This window comes from Rhinolophus sinicus, linkage group LG16 (assembly GCF_036562045.2).
Source record: "Rhinolophus sinicus isolate RSC01 linkage group LG16, ASM3656204v1, whole genome shotgun sequence".
Taxonomy (NCBI): domain Eukaryota; kingdom Metazoa; phylum Chordata; class Mammalia; order Chiroptera; family Rhinolophidae; genus Rhinolophus; species Rhinolophus sinicus.
In genome coordinates this window covers 31,539,336-31,560,148 of record NC_133765.1, presented here as the reverse complement: position 1 = coordinate 31,560,148, position 20,813 = coordinate 31,539,336, and the positions used below count along the sequence as shown (strand labels likewise).

Below are 20,813 nucleotides of genomic sequence, written 5' to 3'. Positions count from 1 at the left end.
AGCCATGGGACCAACCCCTCGTCACCTGGCCCAGGTAAGGAAGAACTGGTAAGAACTAGCTATATGTTCTTTTTCTGTATATTTGAAATATTTAATAACTTTTTCATTGGTAAAAAGACGGCTGAATCCCTTTACTGCCAGCATAAGGCAGGCGGGCAAACTCTTACTGAAGAGGCAAGGTTATTGGCAGCAGGAAGGTCCTGAGGGGTGGGGGGCACTGCTCGTCCTCCCCTGAGCTTGTAGGCATTGGAACCCCAGTCCACAGCTCCCCGGAGGTAGGCACAGGGCACAGACTGACTCCTGTTTTGCAGCTAGGGAAACCCAAGGTTCAGGGCAGTTAGCCAAGGGCCAGCAGTCACAGAGATACGGTCTAGAGCTGTGCCATCCAATGTGGCTGCCACAAGTGGGGCCAGCTCCACAGGCTGATATGTTGGTGCCATCACATTCAATAACATATATTACCATTAATTTCACCTGTTTTTCTTTTTGCTTTCTTTAATGTGACTAAAAACTTTGAAATTAGGTATTTGTCTCACATTCCGCTTCTGTTGGACGGTGCAGCTCTAGAAGTCAGCCCACATTGGCCTGAGGCCCCCGGCTCACAAGGTGTTCTATCCACGGGGTCCCAGTCGCCCTGACTCCCTAAACCCCGCTTTGGCATCTGTTTGAGCCCTGAGGAGGAGAAGATGCAGGAAGGCAGCAGGGCACACAGGGAGGGGCCAGGGCCTGGGCCTCTGTAGTTGCCTCCGGCCCTGAACACTTTGCAGGTCTTCCAACACCAGCCTGGAAGGTACCCAGTCATCCCCTTCACCCCAAACCCCAACCTTCGTGAGGCTCTGGAGGCAATTCAAGGAAGTGTTTTACCTCCTGCCTGGAACTGTCCACCCACAGTGAAGCCCAGTCTCCAAAGTCCCGGAAACGAGGCTTAGTGCGTCTCCCTGAACACAGCGGCACCTGGGAACCTTCAATAGAGAGAACAGCTCCCCAGGGCCCACACCCCATTCACTGCGGTGCGCGCCTCCCTGCAGGCTCTGCAGAAAGTCCCTCCGTCTTCCATCTCCCTGCCTGCAGTGACACCTCCCGACCACCAGGTGGACCTGGACACTCGGCGTCACTCACATACTTTACAAGTGAATCACCCCAAATTCCGTGAGCAGGGCCACCACGAGGAAATTCGCGTAGAAGAGGAGCAGGCAGAAGCCATAGACTTTGTTCAGCTGGAAGCACTGCAGTGGGACCGAGACCAGGGAACAGACGAGGCTGAGGCCCAGGGCGCCCGCCAAGACCCACACCAACAGTCCGTCTGGCTCCAGCTGCGGAGGGGGGAACAAGGCGGGGTCACTGCAGCCAACAGCCAAATGGATGTGTGAGGGCCCCTCGCTAGGGGCCAGTGAGGGACTTTCCACCCAGAGCTGCAGGGCAGGTGCCCTGCTGGATAGCATACCCCATCTTGAAATTCAATGTTTTAAGCCACCTAGTTTGTGGTAAGTAGTTATGGCAGCCTTAGGAAACTAATATATATATGTACATATAATATATATGTTATGTATATTATATGTACATATATATGTTTCCTATAATATATATTTATATATAGGAAATATATATCTATATATATAATTATCATGAAAGTGTTGAAAAATTCTCTAGCAATACAGAAGAGTAGAAGGAAGTGAAACTACCCCCATCTTCCTTCCAGATACAGCATCTATCTAACATATATCAAGGACTTCACAGTAGGTACTACGCTAGGTGTTTTACACACCGTAACCTCTCCTCTTCCTATTATCACCAATCCACAGATGAGGAACTGAGTAGTTACTAAGTGACAGAGCCCAAATGGAAGTCCCTGCGCTTACACAATACCCTATCCTGCCTCCCCATACAGTGACATATGTACACGTGTCTGTGTGAGGACACATACATATAGACTGTACATCAAATCTGAAAATAGAAATGGGATCATCCAATAGGTGACTGTTGAAGAACGGCCTGTGTTTTGCACCCAGCGGTACCCGGTGGATGTCCTTCTTGGATGCCCTTCCATGGTGCCTAATGTCTCACTGAATTATCAGCACGAGCATTTTCTAAACTCAACACAAAGGCGGTGGGATGCAGATGCAGACACGCAGACACACACACACACACACACACCACAAGGAACAGGAGAAAAGAAAGGCCCCTCAGGGGGCCAACCCTAAAGCCTCATTGTCTGGAACTGCCAGAGAATCGATAATGAAAGGAACCTATTAAACCCATGAACAGTATAAACAAAATTTGCAGAGGGTGTTTATCTTTTAGAAAGCAAACTTTCCAAGCAGGAGTAAGCTATTTGCTGCTGGGCGTGGCCACTGGGAAAGACCGCCCTGCTGACAGCTAATTACAAGTCAGCCAGAGTCTATTCAAGACCTAGATGCCTCAGGGAGAAAGAGGTGGGGGACTTTGTTCCTCAAGAACAACACCTTTCAGCTTGGGGGGACATTCCAAGTACTCCCCCAGCCCCACTCGGTGCAGAGCCTTAAAAACATCCCCTGGGCCCCATCCCCTCCCATGCTAATCTTTCCCTTGTTTGGTCTCTGAATTCAAGTCCTTCACAATAGAGACGCTGGGATGGGACGCACACCTGCTGCCTTGGGTCACTCTGTCTTGCAGGGGCTGTTCTTTGCCCTGTGCAATATTTTAAAATAGAAAAAGTTTACCTGGGAATCTTGATTTCTTCTTCTCCAGAAAATCTGGACTATCTGGCCACACGAGGCCTCCCTGAATCGCCCACACATTTCAGTTACCTGCCTGCTGGCTCCTTGAGGTATCTAAGCTGCCCACCTTGTTAGATAAGTGTCCCACCTTCTTAAGTCCCCAGAGAGCTTCTCTAAAAATGCAGATTTCCAGCCCCTACCCCCTGGAATGCCTGGATCGGGAGGTCTAATGCATTCCCCTCTCCCCCCAGAAATGCTCAGGGACCCTCTATCCCTCACTGTATTTCAGAAGCTTCTCCCGACCACTCTGGGGCTGTCTTCAACAGACGGTGTCATTGTTCTCTCTCCTTTTAGCCGTACTCTGGGCAGTTGGGATAAGGTGTCCAGCCTGACCTCATACGTGCTTATCCAGGAAGCTGGGTGTGGGGGTGGGGAGCTGTTATCACCCCCATTTCACGGGTGAGGAAACTGAGACTCAGAGATGTCCTAATTCACTTAAAATCAGCAAGAGACTTAACTGATGGGACCTACACCCGAATTCAGGGTCTCCCTGCCCCTTCCACCAAAGCTACATCTTCGTTAGTCTCTGAATTTGTAAGGAATACATTTTTCAACCCTACATGCAAAATGTTTTGAAGCTATTCTACAAGTCAGACTTGTCACAAACTCAGAGAAGTCCTCTTCCAGGACGTATAGTGCTCAGATGTGAATGGTCTCCCGTCCAGAGAACCGGAAGAGGATAAGGGAGAGCATTATAAGGAGGTCCCTCGCAGAAGCATCTGGCTACTCACCTTCACCTCCACGTGGCCCCTGGAGAGCTGCAGCAGGCAGCCCAGTCCCACGCCCACCAGGATATCTGCAGCCTGGCTCAGGAAGTCCTCTGCAACAACCGTCCCGTGACCCCGACCACACGGCCCGTGGGCTTTCTTTATCATCTACATCCCCCAAAACGACCCTACCCAAGAAGACCCTATCCAGCTTTAGCACCTCTAAGAAGGTGAGTGTCCAGTGTACATTTTGCACTCTACGGATCAAATGAGGTGACAGAAATACTCGGTACCTGGTAAGCACTCAGTAGATGGAGAAACTGAGGCTAGGTGAGGTGAAGTGACCGCCCATGGTCTGTTGGGGGACTGGTCCTAGAGCGTGGGTCAAGGCTACCTCTAGGGGTGGTACAGGAGACACGGCTCCAGGCCTAGTTCCCTCCTTCCCACCCCAACCTGAGAGGTCAGGAGAGCCCAAAAGCCAGGGGCAGGTCACAGTGGATACAAAAGGGCCACTAGGAGTGACGAATGGCAGGCGCACCACATGGTCCCGGCCAATTCTGACTGTTGTGCCAGCTGCCCGCCCTGCAGCTCACCCACCGGCTGCTTCGTTGTGGAGTTTGGGGAGAGCTGCACTTTAAGTGCTTTTAAATAATACCGCTTTATTTCACAAGCAACAATATCTACCACTTGTTGAGTCTGTGCCATGTGCTAGAAACTATCCGGGAGCTTTACCTCATTGCCAGTCTTCACCCCAACCCTCTTTTCATTTACAGAGGAGATCGCTGACTAAGACATGTGCTGTGCCGGGAGAGGCGGCACGTGGCGGCGCTAGGAACTAGAAGCCAAGACTGTCTGGTCTCCAAGCCCTTTCCTTTTCACAGCCCCACCTGCCTGGCCCTGTCTTTTCTATATAAACCAAGGGCTGGCAAATGACAGCCTGCTGGCCAATCTGGCCCCCTGCACACTTTTATAAATAAAGTTTTATTGGAACAGAGGGACGCCAGTTCATTTACGTCCTATGGCTGTTTTCACACTAGTGGCAGAGTTGAGTAGCTGCAAAAGACATTGTATGGCCCACAAAGTCTAAAATATTTAAATTCTGGCCCTTTAAGAAAAGGTTTGCCAACCCTGGACATCTATAAACTATGATATTTATAAGCAAGAGGGAGACGGTCTTCCGCAGGGCACACGGCTCAGCATGGTGGCATCTGCTGGTAATGCCATCACCGTAACAATAATATCTGCCAGCCACTGAGCGCTTACCAGGGGCCAAGCATTTCTGTCACCTCATTCAATCCTTACAACTACCTTTCCAAGGTCAGTTGTATCAATAGCCCCATTTTATAGCTGAGGGAGAGGAGGCTCCAGCAGCCAAGTCACCTGCCCCAGGTGTTGCAGGGACAGCCAGTCCCAAGGGTGTGCATGGAACACACGCATGGCTCTCAGAGCCTGTGCCACCAGCACTGAGGCTCAGGCAGCCCCATGAAGGATACTGAAGATGATGCCACCAAAACAGGCTGAGAACGCCATCCGCGGGTAGCCCTGGCGGGCCAGCGTGAAATCAGAGAAGACATCTGCATGGAAACGAGAGGCCTTAAGTGGTGAGTGGCTTCCCAGGCCCTCCTTCATTCTTACCCACAGTCATTCAGTCAACAAACATGGATGAATGCCCCCTGGGTCTGGGTGCTATGGGAGGCCACAGCATCCCATAAGACACCATTCCTTTTTGATTCCTTTTACCCCACTCTTTTCCAGCAGGGGCAATTTTGTGGATATGACATGCCACCACTAAATTTTCCCCCAAGTCCTGTCTGCTGCTAGCACACACCTCCATGCAAATTAGGAAAAAGTACCCAAAAAGGTGAGTGAAAGGAGAGCTAGATTTTGCCCCCACCCCAGCTAGATTTTGGATGCTCTTGTGCAGTGAACAACCTGGCCAACCGTACTTGGCAGCTGTAGCTAAAGAAGGATGATGTATATATGTGTGAATGCCTCCACATGCCACACACCCATCGTGGGCTGCAGTGGGCTCCATGTTTTGCCTGAACTCGGGGGAGCCACTGAGTGTCCGTGCATCAGAGAGTGGGAAATAGGCTGGGCTTCTACTACACATAATTCTGGCGGCTGTGCTCAGGCCAGCACCCCGCCTGGCCCTGACTCACCTCCGATGCTGTTTCCCCAGGCCAGTAGCGTGAGCCCCAGCACAGTGTTGCTCAGCTGGAAGACCACGCCCAGGGACCGCAAGATGTTCACCACTTCTGTAGCAGCTGCATTGATCCACAGGGCACTGGTCAGGAAGCCCAGGAAAGCAAAGAGCTGGGGGCAGGGTGGAGGGAACAGTGTGCTGATAGGACCAAGGCCAGCCCCCAATAGGGACATGACCTCGATTCCTCATGTGGAAAATGGGATGGTAACCTACCTCATGAGGTTGTCATGACCATAAAATGAGTTAACAGATGCAAAGCAATTAGAGCCTGCCACGTAGTAAGTGGTCAGTAGAATGGCAGCTCAGTATTACTGTTTTGTAAAGAAGGGGGTTCATCATAGTTTTCATCAGATTTCCAGTCTATGAACCTATCACCACAAAAAGAAACTCCGTACCTGTTAGGAGTCACTCCCCATCCCTTCAACCTTTACCCCAGCCCCTGGGAACCACTACTCTACTTCCGGTCTATATGAATTTGCCTACTTTAGACATGTCATATAAATGGCCTCATTTATTTATACAATATGTGGTCTTTTGTGACCATGTATTCCCTTAGTACATTGTTTTCAAAGTGCATCCATGTTGGAGCATGTGTCAGGACTTCAAAAACTAGTAAGAGACACTGGCTGAAAACCATTTCTTTAAGTGATCAATTTGCTGAAAATTCGACCCCCTTTGGGTTGGTACATCCATTCAGTTTCTAAAAATAAAAACTACAAATTTTGAAATCAAGAAATAGTAAAAAAAATTAAAATTTCTGGTAAATTTTTAAAGAAAAAGTCTCTGGACAAACTGCCTTAAAAATTCATGTAATGTACAGCATAGGGAATATAGTCAATATAAATGTTGAATAACTATGGTGTGCACCTGAAACTAATGCAATATTGTATGTTAGCTGTATTTTAATAAAAATATTTTCAAAAGAAAAAAAAAGAAAGTTCCTTAGAGTGCTGTTGAGTGGAGAGAACGGAAAAAGACACTCACCAAACCCAAACAATTCCCTCACTGGAATGCGATCTTTTGGAAGCCAGGTGCTTCCTCGTGGATAGAGTGGAAAAGAGCCTGGAAGGTCTTCAATGAGGTCAGCATACTGTTACCATTTGACCCAGCAGTCCTACTCTTAGTAATACGCCCAAGAGAACATTTGAATGGATATACAAAATGTACGATAGCCACACCATGAAATAGTACTCAGCCATGAAAAAGAACTACTTACTAACACCTGCCACAACGTGGCTAAGTTTTAAAAACATTTTGCTACTAAGGGAAAGAAGCCAGTCGCAAAAGACCACATATTACATGATTCCATTGATATGAAATGCCCAGAAGTGACAAATCTATTGAGACAGAAAGCAGATTGGCAGCGGCCAGGGACTGGAAGAAGAAGGGGGATGGGATGTGCCTGTTGGATACGGGGTTTCTCTTGCGGGTGATGAAAGTGCTCTGAAGTGGATTGTGATGATGGTTGCACAACTCTGTACATATACAGTTGACCCGTGAACAATATGGTTTTGAACTGAGCAGGTCCACTTAGAAGTTCAAGGTTCAACTGTACTAAAAATCACTGAACCGTATACTTTAAATGGGTGAATTTTATGGTATGTGAATTACATCTCAATAAAATAAAGCTATTACCAAAAGAAAAAAGAAAAAAAAAAGGACCTTGAACAGGTACAAAACCCCTCAAAGTGGCTTTAAAGACCTGTCATTGTGGAAGGTGATTACTGGCCTAACTGCCCCCGAGGCGCGGTGAGGACACCTGCCTCGGAGACCGAAGAGTCCCCTGTCCCAGCTTGGAGATCCCAGGGTTCTTACCCAGTGAAGCCTGGGGGGCTCGCTGTTAGATGTGGCAAAAAAGGTCACGGCAGCCAAGGCTGTGCCCACAATCACCACCACACCCCAGACGGGAAAGAGGCCACCTATCTCATAGACGCCATCTGCAGAGGGACAAGAAAGGGAGCTGGTACTCTCCACAGCTTCAACTCAGCACCTCCTCTTTGAACCCCTCCACCCCAAGAATGACTGAGGGGGCCTAGGGCAGAGGCCCACAAATACAACCCACTTGCACTCACCTGTTGGGATATAAGACACATATCTCCTACGTACCCAGCCCTGTCCTAGGCACCTCAGGGGGACAGAGAAATTAAAGACACAGCCCGTCCTCACACTAGTCACACAGGAAAGAAAAGACAGGCGTGAAAAAACAAGAGTCTCTCCAGCTTTTTGTTGTAGAACTGGGATGGATGGGCATAGCTAAAACTATTCACCACAATTATCTTTTGCCATGCTCATGGCAGACATCACTAATCAATCATGATGCTTCTTTCCAACTGAGCTTCAAGGTGGCACCCTCCAGCCAGACATTACTAATGGATGGGCATCACTCCATGAGATGAACTATACAAATCCAACCTTCCCTACTGATTCTGGAGTCCAGCAACTGCTCTCTTGAAAAATCCATTCCACAAACCAATGCACTATAAGGCTTCATATTGAAACATTAACGGGAAGAAACCCTGCAGGCAGGCAGAACACTCCGTACTGGTCTTAAAGGCAATGGGTAGTTTGACAGCCCAGACATGTGCAACAAGGCTTTCCTTTTGTTCTTTCTTTAGTCTGGCTCATTGGCTCTCAAACGTCATTGGCCATAAGATTTATGTGAGGGTGCTGAATACACAACCATGTCCACAATACATTATGGGTGATTTCCGGGGGGAGGGGACTTGTAATTTTGAATGAATATGACTTTCACCAGTAGTGTTGGTTTTAATACCTGATGCCTGGGTGAGAGGCCCTTTCTCTGTATTTGCCAAGCCTGTGCTAGAGGAATTTTAGGAGGTGATTGGAGCAGGGTTGGTCAGGAGGGCTTCTTGGGAGCGCAGAGGTGAGCTGTTTTGTGGGGCAGGGAGAGGGGCAGACAAGAGCTCCGTGGGAAAAGGGAAGAGTTGGGTGGGAAGGAATTGAGCAGGTCCGTGCCAGCAATAGCAGAAAGAGGGCTGGGGAAGGCAGCGGGCTCAAAGGACAGCTGGGGCACAGGGACTTTTTCCCAAGAGACACGGGGGACCCATCGAGGTCTTTGAACGAGGGGTGACCACAACACGTGAAAAGTGGCACTTTAGAAAGATGGTTCTAGGAGGCTGGAGGATGGCAGTGAGATTGGGAGGCTCTGCCAGCTGACACGACACCACTTGAATCATGATACCCCCTCAGGCAGGGAGCTGAGTTTGGGGTTCTCTCTATCTAGTGCTCAGACCAGAAGGGGGTCACAAATGCTTTCGCCTGAACCCGTCTTTCTCTAGTGTAGACCTGCTACCCCTAGATGGTGTTGGGGTACGGGGACAAGACACTAAGTACCACAGAATGCCATCTCAGGGAAGGCATTACTTCTTTAATTCTCTCCCTGCGATAAGGAGAAAGTCTCTGTTTGGCGCTAATGGGTCTGCAGCAGCTCTAACACCTGCTAAATGCCCTATTTAACAAAGGCTCCTGGCTCAGATGCTTTACTTTTATTGTGTTTATTTTTGCCGTTACCTTGAATTTATGAAAAATGATGCCAGTTTCCCATGGACGCAGGTGTTATAGTTTCTTTTGCAACATTTAAATTTAAAAAAAAAAGCTGATTTAAAAAATATGTATAATAGTATAGAGTAGGAGAAAAATCAAGAGAAGGTTCGTGAATGACTGTTTGGGAACTACTCTGTTAAGAAGACACAATGACTGTGAAAGCAAGTCCCTGGGTGGGAGAGGCAGGGCTTCCCAGCTCAATAGACAAGGGACAGCTGTAACCAACTGGGCAGCTGGTAACCATAAGGGGCGCCCTTCTCAGTTTCCAGGGTCACACCGTGCCCTGAAATACTCCATCACCTGCCCTCCAACTTTCCTTCCTGGGTGCCTGTGTCCCCCCATGAATCAGGAGAGAAATTCACAGGGAATTTGACAGCTGGTTCATCCTGACACTGTGAGAGCAAATAACAGCACATCTGGCCATGCATTTGCCATCAGAGCCCTACCTCCACCTCCAGGTGCTGTCCCTGGGCTGAGGGGGAGGAGCCCAGCTGACGAGACAGAAACGGAAAGCATGAGATACTAAAGTTAGACAACAGGAAGAACCTGAGTAGAAGGAGTTAGAACACGCCTGACAAGACTGGCATTTCTTTACCCAGAGCCGGTCAGAAAAGAAAAGGACAGCCCAGGGCACACAGAGAAAACTCAAATGCCAGTGGGGACCAGCCAGCTCACACAAACAAGGGAAGTAATTCACCCACGTCACCTAGTAGGCAATGGAGGGGCCTGTGATGAATCACGCAGCAGACACCTCCACCGGGGGTGGGGGTGCCCCTCTCAGCTCCAGCAATTTTGCCTTCAGGAATGTGGCCCAGGTCCTTAGAAGCCCAAACCTGGATTCTGAGGTGACAGCTCCAATTTTTTTAATGCAGGCAAACAAGCCAGAGAGGGCTGGACTCTGTCCAAGGGCAACCAGTTTGCAGCCTCCGTCTGGAGCCCATAGGATTGGACCAACTGACCACAGGAGGCTGGCGTCCCTTACTACATAAGCATATATTAAGTCCCTGCTGTATGTCCAGGATTTTGCCCATGGCCTAGGCCCCCTGGTGTGGTTGAGAAGAAAACTCTAGAATGTGGGGAGGAGGAAGGTGGGCTAGCCTGGGGGAGGGGATACTCACAGGCTCCCGACTGCAGCGTCAGGACCAAGACCAGTGGGCTTATCACCAGGTGCAGGCAGTTGAGGGGCCGCTTCCAGTTTCTATCTTCCTGGTCAGGGTCCACGAGGGGCACCGTGAGGAGCAGCAGGAACTCCACGGGCAGCTGTCAAGTGTCCAAAGACGGAAGGGTGTCGCCAGGGAACTCAGCCCCGAGCTCAGTTTCTTAAGAACGTGGCTGTTGCTAACGCACGAACTGTGTGCTGGCCTGGGCTACTTGCCTGTGGCCGGCTCCTACTGCTGCTGTAACACACTGTCACGTCCTAAGTGCCTTCAAACAACACATTTATTCCCTTCAGGCTTCGGAGGACAAAAGTCCTAAACTCAAGGTGTCGTCAGGGCCGCGCTCCTTCTGGAGGCTCTCAGGGAGACTGTTTCCTGGCCTTTTCCAGCTTCTAGGCGCCACCTGCATTCCTTGGCTCGTGGCCCCGAGTCACTCCAGACTGGGCTTCTGTCATTACATCTTCTCTGACCCTCCTGCCCTCCCTCTTTCCCTATAAAGACCCTTGTGATTTCATTGGGCCCATCTGGATAATCCAGGATCCTCTCCCCATCTCAAGATCCTTAATCACATCTGCAAAGTCTCTTTTTCCCCATAAGGTCTGGGAATCAGGATGGCGACACCTTTGGGGGGCGTTTTTCAGCCAACCATAGCACCTCATTCTCTAATCCTGACACAACTCCAACTCCATGCATGGGAACTATTATTTTCCTACCTTCCAGAGAAGTTGAGGCTCAGAAAGGTTAAGGAATGTCTCCAAAGCCACACAGATGGGGATATGGAGCTGGGATTCAGGGCCAGCTCTGATTGACTCCACACCTTGTATTTTTAGCCAATAACTAAGTTAGTAATAACATTTACAGAGTGCTTACTATCTGCTAGGCACCATACTCAGCCTTTCACACATAGTAGTTTATTAAATTGTTATAAGCACTGAGGTAGGCTGGATACTGTTCGTAATTCTTAACAGAATTAAATACCCACACATTTTGTCAAGTGACTAGAAATGTTGCAGAATGTATTTCCCTGTCCTATTGATGTTGAACTTGGCCATGTCACTTCCTTTGGCCAATGGGCTGTTGGTGACTGTGATGTGAACAGAGGCTTAAAATGTGCTTGCGGGGGCGGCTGGTTAGCTCAGTTGGTTAGAGCGCGGTGCTCTTAACAACAAGGTTGCTGGTTCGATCCCCGCATGGGCCACTGTGAGCTGCGCCCTCCACAACTAGACTGAAACAACTACTTGATTTAGAGCTAATGGGTCCTGGAAAAATACACTTAAAATAAATATAACTTTGAAAAAAAATGTGCTCGTGAAGTTTGCCTTGGTCTCTTCTGCCAAGAAAACAGCACTGTCCCAACTATCCACTGGCTCAGAGTGAGACGTGGGGCAAACCTGAACACCAACCACACTCCAGAGGACCCATAAGCCCTTGAATGAGAAAAAAAATATTCTCATCATAAGTCAATGAGAGTTTGAGGGTCATTTGTTATGCAGCATTGTTGCAGCGATAACTTACTGCTACAACTACTCCAGAAGAAAGGCACAATCATTATCCCCATTTTATAGAGGGGGAAACTGAGGCTCACAGAGGTGAAGTGACTTGCCCAAAGTCATGACTCAGCCAGAGCCACCATGGGGTTCAAATATAGTTCATTATTTTCACATGATGGAGGTTTCCAGGTTATCTCCAGGAGCAGAGGGGGCTGTGAGGTGGTACCCTGACTTTTTGTTCTGGAGGGTGGAAGGCAGCTGTAGCTATGCCTCGTACACCAGCCTGGGGAGCCCTGGTCATCTTCAGAACTCAGAGGACATTCAGCCCAGGGAAGCAACAGGTGATCAGAAAAACTCAATCTTGTTCTCACTGGAACTCACCTTGACCCACTCCCTGACCCCAGCCCCAGTTCCCCGCCCTCACCCAGTTAGGAGGGGTCCCCTCCTCCTCCTCTCTCTCTGCCTCTGGACAGATGCTCTCCTTCTCCCATGGGGGGCAGAGCCCCAGGTCAGGCCATCAGCCACACTCAATCACTCAGTGTCCCCATCAAGTCCCAGCTTATCTAATTCTGAGAGGGTCTCAGCGGGCCCCCTCCCCCTCGTTGAGCGAGACAAGGTTGAGTGGCCACTGTCATGAAGCTGGGAGCCCAGCTCCAGGTCTCCCCTCCTACCTTAAACACCTTGAGGATCCTCCAGTATGCCGGCTTGTACCTCCACTTCCTGTAATCCAGGGGGTTGAGTGCCCGCACGAGGATCTGAGCTGTGGACTCCTGGTAGAAGAGCAGCGGCTGGCACTCTTCCCCTGGGTGTACACGATGGGGAGGGACAGGCGTCTGTGGCTGGCTCAGCCTCCAGCAAACCCTCTTCCCCTTGCACCAGCCTTCCCAACCCTTGGGAAGAAGGAAAACCCCAGTGCCTGGCAGGGGGCAGGCACACCCGGCCCACAGCTCAGCCAAGCTGCACTGAGAGGTGAGGCTGGTTAGTGGCCTCATTCCTGGGACCTGGGTGGCCCCATCTCCCCAAGTCTCCACCCTCAGCCCTGCCCTGGTCACCCCGCCCCAGCTGGGCACAGGGCCCCGGACTCACTGTAGTCATAGCTGTTGGTAGTGGAGGACACCCGATCGTCCTCGGAATCTGAGGGCATCTCTGTAGGAGACACGAGCGTGTCACGTGAGCCAGCCAGGGAGCCCACACCCTCCCCACCCTCATTCAACGGCAGGGCTCCCCTGGGACAGGGCAGCTTTCAGGGTCCAGTAGCCAGAACCTCTGTATTTTGGGTTTCTCAGCAATCACCGTGCACGCCCAGGAATTCTTACAGAGTGAGAAAGTCTAACTCACAAAACATTTTCAAATGTAATGATGTAGCTAGTAAACTTGGACAGAGCAAGTGATGAGGAGACGTCGTTAGCACAGGCAAAAGCACGGAGGTGGGAGCCTGGGAGAATGAGTAGAAAAAGCATGAAGAGGAGATGGACACGGCAAAGGCCTCCCGAGACGTAGGGCAGCAGCGAAGGGTGCAAAGGATGCCGGCCTCCACTGGTCCTGTCTTGCCGGCTCAATTCCGACTCTTACCTGGAGTACCAGGCATGGAGTAGACCAGGCTTCTGCTCCGCTGCCATTGGTAGATCCAGGTACAGAGAACCACAGTGAACACATAGAACACGTACAAGCCTAGGTAACCTGCAGACAAGGGTGCAGGCTGTCACCACGTGGCATCAGGGTCCAGAGAACAAGGGCTGCCCGCTCTATGGCTGGGACATGTTAGTGGTGGCTCTCAGCGTCCACCCAGCCCAGTACCAGTAGGTAAATGGCCATTGCCCAGAGCCTACTCCCCTGTCCCCTGCTTTCCTTGGCCCATCTTCTCTCCAACCCCACACCCTAACAATCCAGAAATCAGGAGATAATGCCTGATGCAGAGAGTGGCCTCCAGGACCCCATCCAGGTGCTAATGGTCTGTGTCCTGCTCTGCGTCCTGGGAGGTGGAGCCCAGCAGCCTGCAGCCCTGAGCTGGGCTGCACTGGGTTCAGCCAGTGGGAGGGTCAGCAGCAAATCACGAGGCAGCGGGAGGGAGAGCATCCAGGGTATTTCTTCCCTGCTCCCTCCCTGCTGTGGGGCCCCATCTCTGGCAGGGCCCAAGACCCTCTGTGACTGTCGCTCACGCTGGGTGGCACCAGCTCCAGGACTCCAGCCCTTGCTAGGTTCCAGCTACTCCATTCTCTGCCCCTTCAGGCATGGGGGCCAGGCAAGGGGGGGAACGGCTCCCACTGTTGCTGGTCCCTAGGTATCTGCGCAGCTCAGGAACCCTTGTTGGTTTCCTTAACCCTCTGCACACTGTCCCTCCATCCATGTCACTTGAATCGTCTGACTGGACCGTGTATGCTGCTGGGGCCCTGACGGCCAGTCAGCATCCTGGCTCTACTGTTTAGTAAAATTTGAAATTGTGAAAATTCTGAGCCTCGCCCCTGGCTCTGCCCTGTCCCCATTGGTCAGCTGAACCATGTGTTCCTGTTTTCGCTCAAGCTGCCTTGAGTAGGGTTTCCATCACTTGGAACCAAAGGAGCCCTGTGTCTGTGCGCCGCTAGCACCCTCTCCTGTCCTGCTGTGCCTGCCACCCCACCAGCCCTGGGATGGCCCTGGACCTGTGGCTGCTCACCCAGAGCCCAGGCCAGTGTGACCCTGCCGAGGTAGAGTGCGGTGAAGATCAGGAACACGGCCACCATGTAGAAGATGATGTCCCTGAGGAAGGGCCTGGAGGCGGCCGTGAAGGGGCGCAGGATGGCAATGCCCCCGGCCACCACCGTGGTGACCAGCACGCCAGCACCTGGAGGAGAGGACGCCAAGCTCAAGCCACCCTGCACCCCTTTCTGCTGCCCCACACCCCCCAGCCAGGGCCACTCGTACCAAACAGTGCCCCAAAGGCCAGGCTGGCTGTGTGCGGGTCTGAGAAAGCCACCAGGGCACTGAAGATGTCGGGTGCGCCGTTCCCAAATGCCAGGAAGGTGACGCCATGGGGGAAGTGTGTCAAGGGGTGTCCCTGCAAAGGCCCCAGCTTGCCCAGGCCTTTCCTGGGCCATAAGCTGCCGCCCTGACTGCCAGCCACCCCCCTAACGACCGTCCCTCCCTCCAGGGAGCAGAATCTGAGCAAAAGGATACTGCCACATTGTGGGAAAGTTTGAGCATGGTGGAAATGGCTGACAAGTTAGGGCAGAAACTGTGGGGAAAAAAGCAAAAGGTGAAGACTCCCCAGTGGGTGGCCCGCTGCTCCCACCCTTCCCCCAAACCTGGGATCGCCCAAATGTCAACCTCCCAGACTCCATGTTCCCATCTATAAGCTGGACCTGAGCCCAAGGCCAAACTCACAACTTGCCCGCCGTGACTCCCAGAATCAGAAACAAGTAAAGCAGCCAGAGAGCCTGGGGGGCGGGGGGCGGAGAGGGAAAGGAGCGTTAAATCCAGCAGGTGCCACCAGCCCTGCCCAGCAGCTGTGAGGGGGTGGGACCTCACATAGAAGGTGATGACCAGAGGGAGGAGGTGGGGCGGGAAGTGGCAGAAGATGCCTTCCAGGTAGTCCAGGTAGCCCCCCTCGCTATGGCAGTCAGGGTTGGTCCGGATGAAGTCACATCGGTCAGAGGCGTTCAGGCTGCACACATCACGACACTGCAGGAGGAGAGGGAGGGGGGTGTAAGGCGTCGACACCCCAAGGGTGATTGCACCCATCTAAGCTGCCAAAGATGACCTCCTTCAGCCTGGCCTTGAAACCCTCCAGATGCCAACTACCCACATCAATTAAAAAAATAATAATCTCGTGTTTGAAATTAGCAAGCAATGAATGTACACCTGTTTGCTTTTTTAAAAATAAACAACAAACAACAGATAAAGATTTCTCAGTTCCCCCTTCCCATCCCTGCTCTCCATCGTCCCACTTCTCCCCAGAGGTCCCGCCACAATCAAGTTGAGGCAGACCCTTACAGGCATTTCTCAGTTCAATGACATTTGTATAGACTTCCTATATGACATTTGTATAGACTTCCTATTTTACAGTTTGTTTTGTTTTACGGAATTGGATCCATCCTAAATCTCTTGTTTCCGCAATTTGCTTTTACCACTTCGCATATGGGCCATAACATATTGGTACACATAACGAGGACAGCGGTGATAAAAGTCAAAACATTCTGAGTGATTTCTAGATGCCAGGCACAGTGCTAGGAGCTTAAAAATGCATCTCGGTTAAATCTCCCACCCACAAGAATCTTAGGAGGAAGGTACTATTATCACGCCCATTATACAGATAAGGAGACTTAAGGCAGTGTCGCGGTTAGAACCCAGGCCCTTTGAGAATCTAGAACCCCTATTTTGACTATCACAACCCCCTGCCTCCCTCCAGAGTCTTTTTCACAGCAGAATGGTATTTCATACTATACATGATACATAGTAGAGGTAACATTTTCCCATTGGTGGGAGTTTGGGTGTATCTAATTTTCCAGTAATACCAACAGAGAACTTCCTTGCACGTGACTCTCGGAGCATATCTGGTCAGAGAGAATTCTAGAAGTGAAAGTACTGAGTCAGAGCATATCCTAGTCTAGGTTTCTCCAAAAGCGACTCAGAGACAAGGACCGACAGGCATACCTCATTTTACAGCACTTCACAGATATTACGTTTGTTACAGATTGAAGGTCGGTCCGTGGCAACCCTGTGTCGAGTGAGTCTACCGGCGCTATTTTTCCAATAGCATTTGCTCCATTAGTGTGTCTGTGACACATGTTGGTTAATTCTCGCTAATATAGGGAAGGGACATGAGGACTATTTTTTGCAGAAGAAAGCATTCAGGGGTTGGCTTCCAAGACTGCTGCCTAAATGCTCCAAGACACAAAACTCAGGCGGACGGTGATCAAGGACAGACCATGTGGACCATCCTGTAGTTAAGCCCAAGGCAAATAAAGCACAGGTCGTGTTTTACAGGAGCTAAAAACCAGCCTGCCCCTATTCTTCTTGCATCTTAGTGAAGTTAAACTTACCATGGTTCTCCTGTTGTCCTTTCCCCCCTTACCAGTGAATGTTCCGTGGAAGCAGAAAACACAGATAAACTCTAGCCCAGGGCATGGAGGGAGTCTCTCTTCCACCAGCAATTAGAGACCACCACTCTGTCTGTGGGGGGCGGGGGCATTTGTTTTCTTACTTACTGTCTGCTAAATAAACTTATTTTAAACTCTCTATCGGCTCACGTTGGAATTCTTTCCCACGTGAAGCCAAGGACACTCTTTTCTTTTCCTGTAACATCGCCCTGTTTCACTTTTTCATCATCGTTATGCAGTACAGGATCGTGTACACAGAACTTTTCCGTGCAGTAAGAAACCTAAGAATGCGTGGGACTTGCTTTATTGCAGTGCCCTGGAACCGAACCCGCAATAGCTCCGAGGCCTGCCTGTACACATAACTTGTACACTTGGGAGGTATATGGAATACGAACAGCACCATGGGGAGTGGAAGAGGGAGGAAGGCTAGGTTGAGACTTCCCAGTGGAGAGGGAGCTGGGTATTTATACACCAACTCCTGTCAGTTGTCAGTGAAGACTGCTAGGGAGGGGGGGGTGCTAGTTTCCCAGCTTTTCCAGCGACCATGCTTATGGGGGGTTCTGGAAAACGATGCTGCCAACTAGAAGTCAACAGGAACCCACCAAAACGGTAGAGTCCAAAGGACCTGGGCAGAGTCCTGACTGTGTCTGTTGCAGAGGAATAAGCATCTTAAACATTGATGCGTTTTGCCAAAATGCCCTCTCCAAAGCTCTACTTACACCCACTCCCACCAGCAACGAGAAATGAGCGTGTGTCTGCACTTGAACCAACACTGGCTACCGCAGTCTTGTTCAGGCAAATTTAGTAGGAACCTCCTTATTCAATTGCAATTCCTGGATGACTTGTGAAGTTAAGTGCTCGTTTCCTATGTTAGTGGCCATTTGTATTCCTTGTCTCAACTGCCAGTTTTTTCAATTGGAATATTTGCCTTTTCTTATTGAATCTTATCCCTCTAATTCCATTCTCCCAGAGGAGCCAGAGAGATCCCTTGAAGAAATAAATCTCATTTTGATGTCCTTCTGCTTAAACCCTCCATTGGCTCCCCACTATTGTAAAACAAATCTTACCTCCTAGCTTCAGCCTATAAGGTCTTTTGTAATCTGGCCACCACTACCTCTCCATCCTCATCTCAATACTGCTCCCCTCACTCACCCTATTCCAGCCATTCTGGCATCCTCACTGCTATAGGAACATACTAAGTTTGCCTCAGGGTCTTTGCACCTGTTATTCTCTTCTTCTTGGAATGCTCTTCCCCCAGATATCTGTATAAGTGGCTTCTTTTCTCCATTCAGGGCTTGACTCAAAGGTAACTTCCTCATAGGAGCCATCTGTGACAACCCAATCTGAAACAGTTGGAAATATGCCCTCCCCAATATCACCTGATCCTATTATTTGCAGGACATTTAGCATCTTACCACCTGCATTTTACATGTTTACTTCTTTAACTATCTTCCCAGGAGACTGTTAGCTCCGTGAGGACAGGGATTTTCATCTCTGTGGTTGCTGGTATATCCCAGGGATCAACTCAGTGCCTGGCACACAGCAGATGCTCAATAGCTATTTGTTGATTGGATGAATATATCCCCACCAGATGCCAGCTTCCTGCCAGGATACTCACATCTACCACAGGGGTCTGGTTCACACCTGAGGCTGGAAACTCGGGGCTGGTGTGGGTCCCCGTAGATGGGCTGCTGGCCCCGGACACTGTCCTCACCATCAGCAGCACACAGAGTAAATGCAGCACCCAGTGCAGAATCAGCTGCCTGCCGGCCATCAGCCCCCAGCCCCCACGGCGCCTGGCCTTCACACTCTGCTTCCTCTTCTGCAGTGTTTCAATTCCAAATGGCTGGCAGCTCCAGCGACCTGCGGGGTGTGGGAGAGAAAGAGGACAGTGTCACTGAATACCCCAGGACCCAGCAGGAGGGGCCTGATAACTTTTTCAACTGAGAAATTGCCCATTCTCCTCCCCCCACCAAAAGAAAACCAATGTAGAAACCCCTATTCTGGATGGAGGTTACTGGAGGGACCCAGCCCCCCACATTCAGCAAACAGATTAGATATGCCCTTCTTCCTGTGTCCCCAGCAATATCTCCATGGAAACCTAGGACCCTCCTCCCGAGCCTGAATGAGAAGCTGGAAGCTGGAAGGGACTATCCTGAGATTGGGAATTCAGAGCTTCTTGCCTCCAGGGGCTAGGTGGATGAGATAAACACAGGAAGTGGGCAGTGGTGGGGACTGGGCAAATCCTTAGAACAACAGAAAAACATACTTCTGGGAGTGGATTTGGCCTCTGGGCCACCAGTTTGAGACTACTAAGCAACGCTGTTGTTCTATGTCTTACATTGAGCCAAGCACATAATGCCCACAACTTGTCAGGAGTGGGCACAACTATTACTCCCATTTTACAGATGAGCAAACTGGGCCACAGTTAGGCTCTTTCCTCACTCTCAGCTCCTGGGCTTTGCTTCCCTTATCTAGTTCTCAGAACAACTTTGGAGAGCTTATTGTCCCACCCCTTTTAGAGGAGGGAGCTGGGCTCCGAGGAGCTCCATAACCTGCCTGAGGTTACACAGTAAGGAGGTCACAAAGCCCACAGTGCCTCTGACTGGGAAATGGAGGCCCAAAGGGAAGTGAATTGCTCAAAGTCACACCGCCAGTTAGCAGATTCCGGCAGGACTCGGCCTTTTCCCTCAACACCGGGTCAAAACCGACTTCATTTTTATTCCAAAGAAATTAAACTGGGGGGAAAAAAATCCTTGGCACATTAACTGACTCTTCCACATGTTTAGATGAGCATGTTTTACTCTTGCCATCAAAAAAAACACAGTGCAGAAACAACGTTCGTTGTTTTTTTTTGCAATTCTTTGCACAGGCGTGTCTCAGTGTCCTGGCTGAGGCAGGATCGGGAGGAGGAGGCCCCGAGGAAGTAAAGGGGAGAGGAGAGGGTGGAGGTGCCTTGTCCCAGCACTCTTCCCTCACCTGTTGACTCTTCCCTTTTCTGTTGTCACCGACTTGGAAGTGCTAACATGGAATCAGAGGCTCCAGGTTTCCAATTCAGTCTTAGTCGCTTATGAGCTGTGCGGCCATAGGGAGGTGACTTCACCTCTCTGAGCCTCCGATTCCTCGGTAAAATGGAGACAAATACTGGCCCGTCGGAGCATACAATAAGGGTTCAATAAATGCTCGCGCCTCTAGTGTCCCCAACGTGAGGACCAGCAGGCTTCTCCTTTCTGTTGGCCGCCGATTTCTTGTACTCATTCACAAGGAGCGTCTCCCGTGCGCCTGTCCAGTGCCAGGAGCTCAGACGCTCGGAAGTTCTGCAGACCTGATAGGAAGGGGCAGGGGCAGAAAACGGGGACTGCGACCACATTTGCGGCTGCACTTTCTAGCTGCGAGAACGTCAATGTGCTCAGTTTCCCAATCACGACGGATGTTGAGAAGTTCAACTTCGGGTGCAGGGTCTTCCCGCGGCGTCCTAGGGGGTGGACAGGCTCCTCTTACCTTAGGCGGGGCCTTGAACCCGTAACCTCCGAACCTTGACCCCACCGGGCCTCGCGGCCTTCCCGATCCCCGCCTGCTCCAGTGTCCGGGGCTGGATCCGGGTACGGTCCGGGGCTCACCCGGCTCCGGCCCCGCCCCTTACACAGCCTCGTCCCAAGGACACGCCCCTTAGGGCTCGCCCCGCCCCTGTCCTTAAAGGCACCTGCTCCCCGGGAGGACGCGAGGGTCTTCCCCACTCGCTACCCCTCTTAATCCTCTGTCCATCGGTTCTGCTTTCGCATCTAAAGCAGAAGTAGAGATGAAACCTTAGGGGTAAAGACGGCAGGTGGTCGGACAGGGGAAGTTAGAGGGTGAAAC

General features: G+C 50.7%; 1 protein-coding gene across 1 annotated transcript; it reads right to left on the bottom strand.

Annotated features, from left to right (window-relative positions):
- Positions 1-163: 163 nt before the first annotated feature.
- On the bottom strand, positions 164-20,596 carry SLC8B1 (solute carrier family 8 member B1). The gene is given in 18 exon segments (XM_074321373.1): positions 164-311; positions 537-672; positions 1,124-1,313; positions 3,488-3,552; positions 4,957-5,037; positions 5,626-5,779; positions 7,485-7,606; positions 10,352-10,493; positions 12,552-12,682; positions 12,967-13,026; positions 13,453-13,560; positions 14,534-14,701; positions 14,782-14,914; positions 15,034-15,091; positions 15,241-15,293; positions 15,385-15,537; positions 18,574-18,818; positions 19,935-20,596. Coding segments are annotated over 17 exon segments (2,058 nt in total). The 5' UTR covers positions 18,730-18,818; positions 19,935-20,596.
- Between the last annotated feature and the right edge of the window lie 217 nt (positions 20,597-20,813).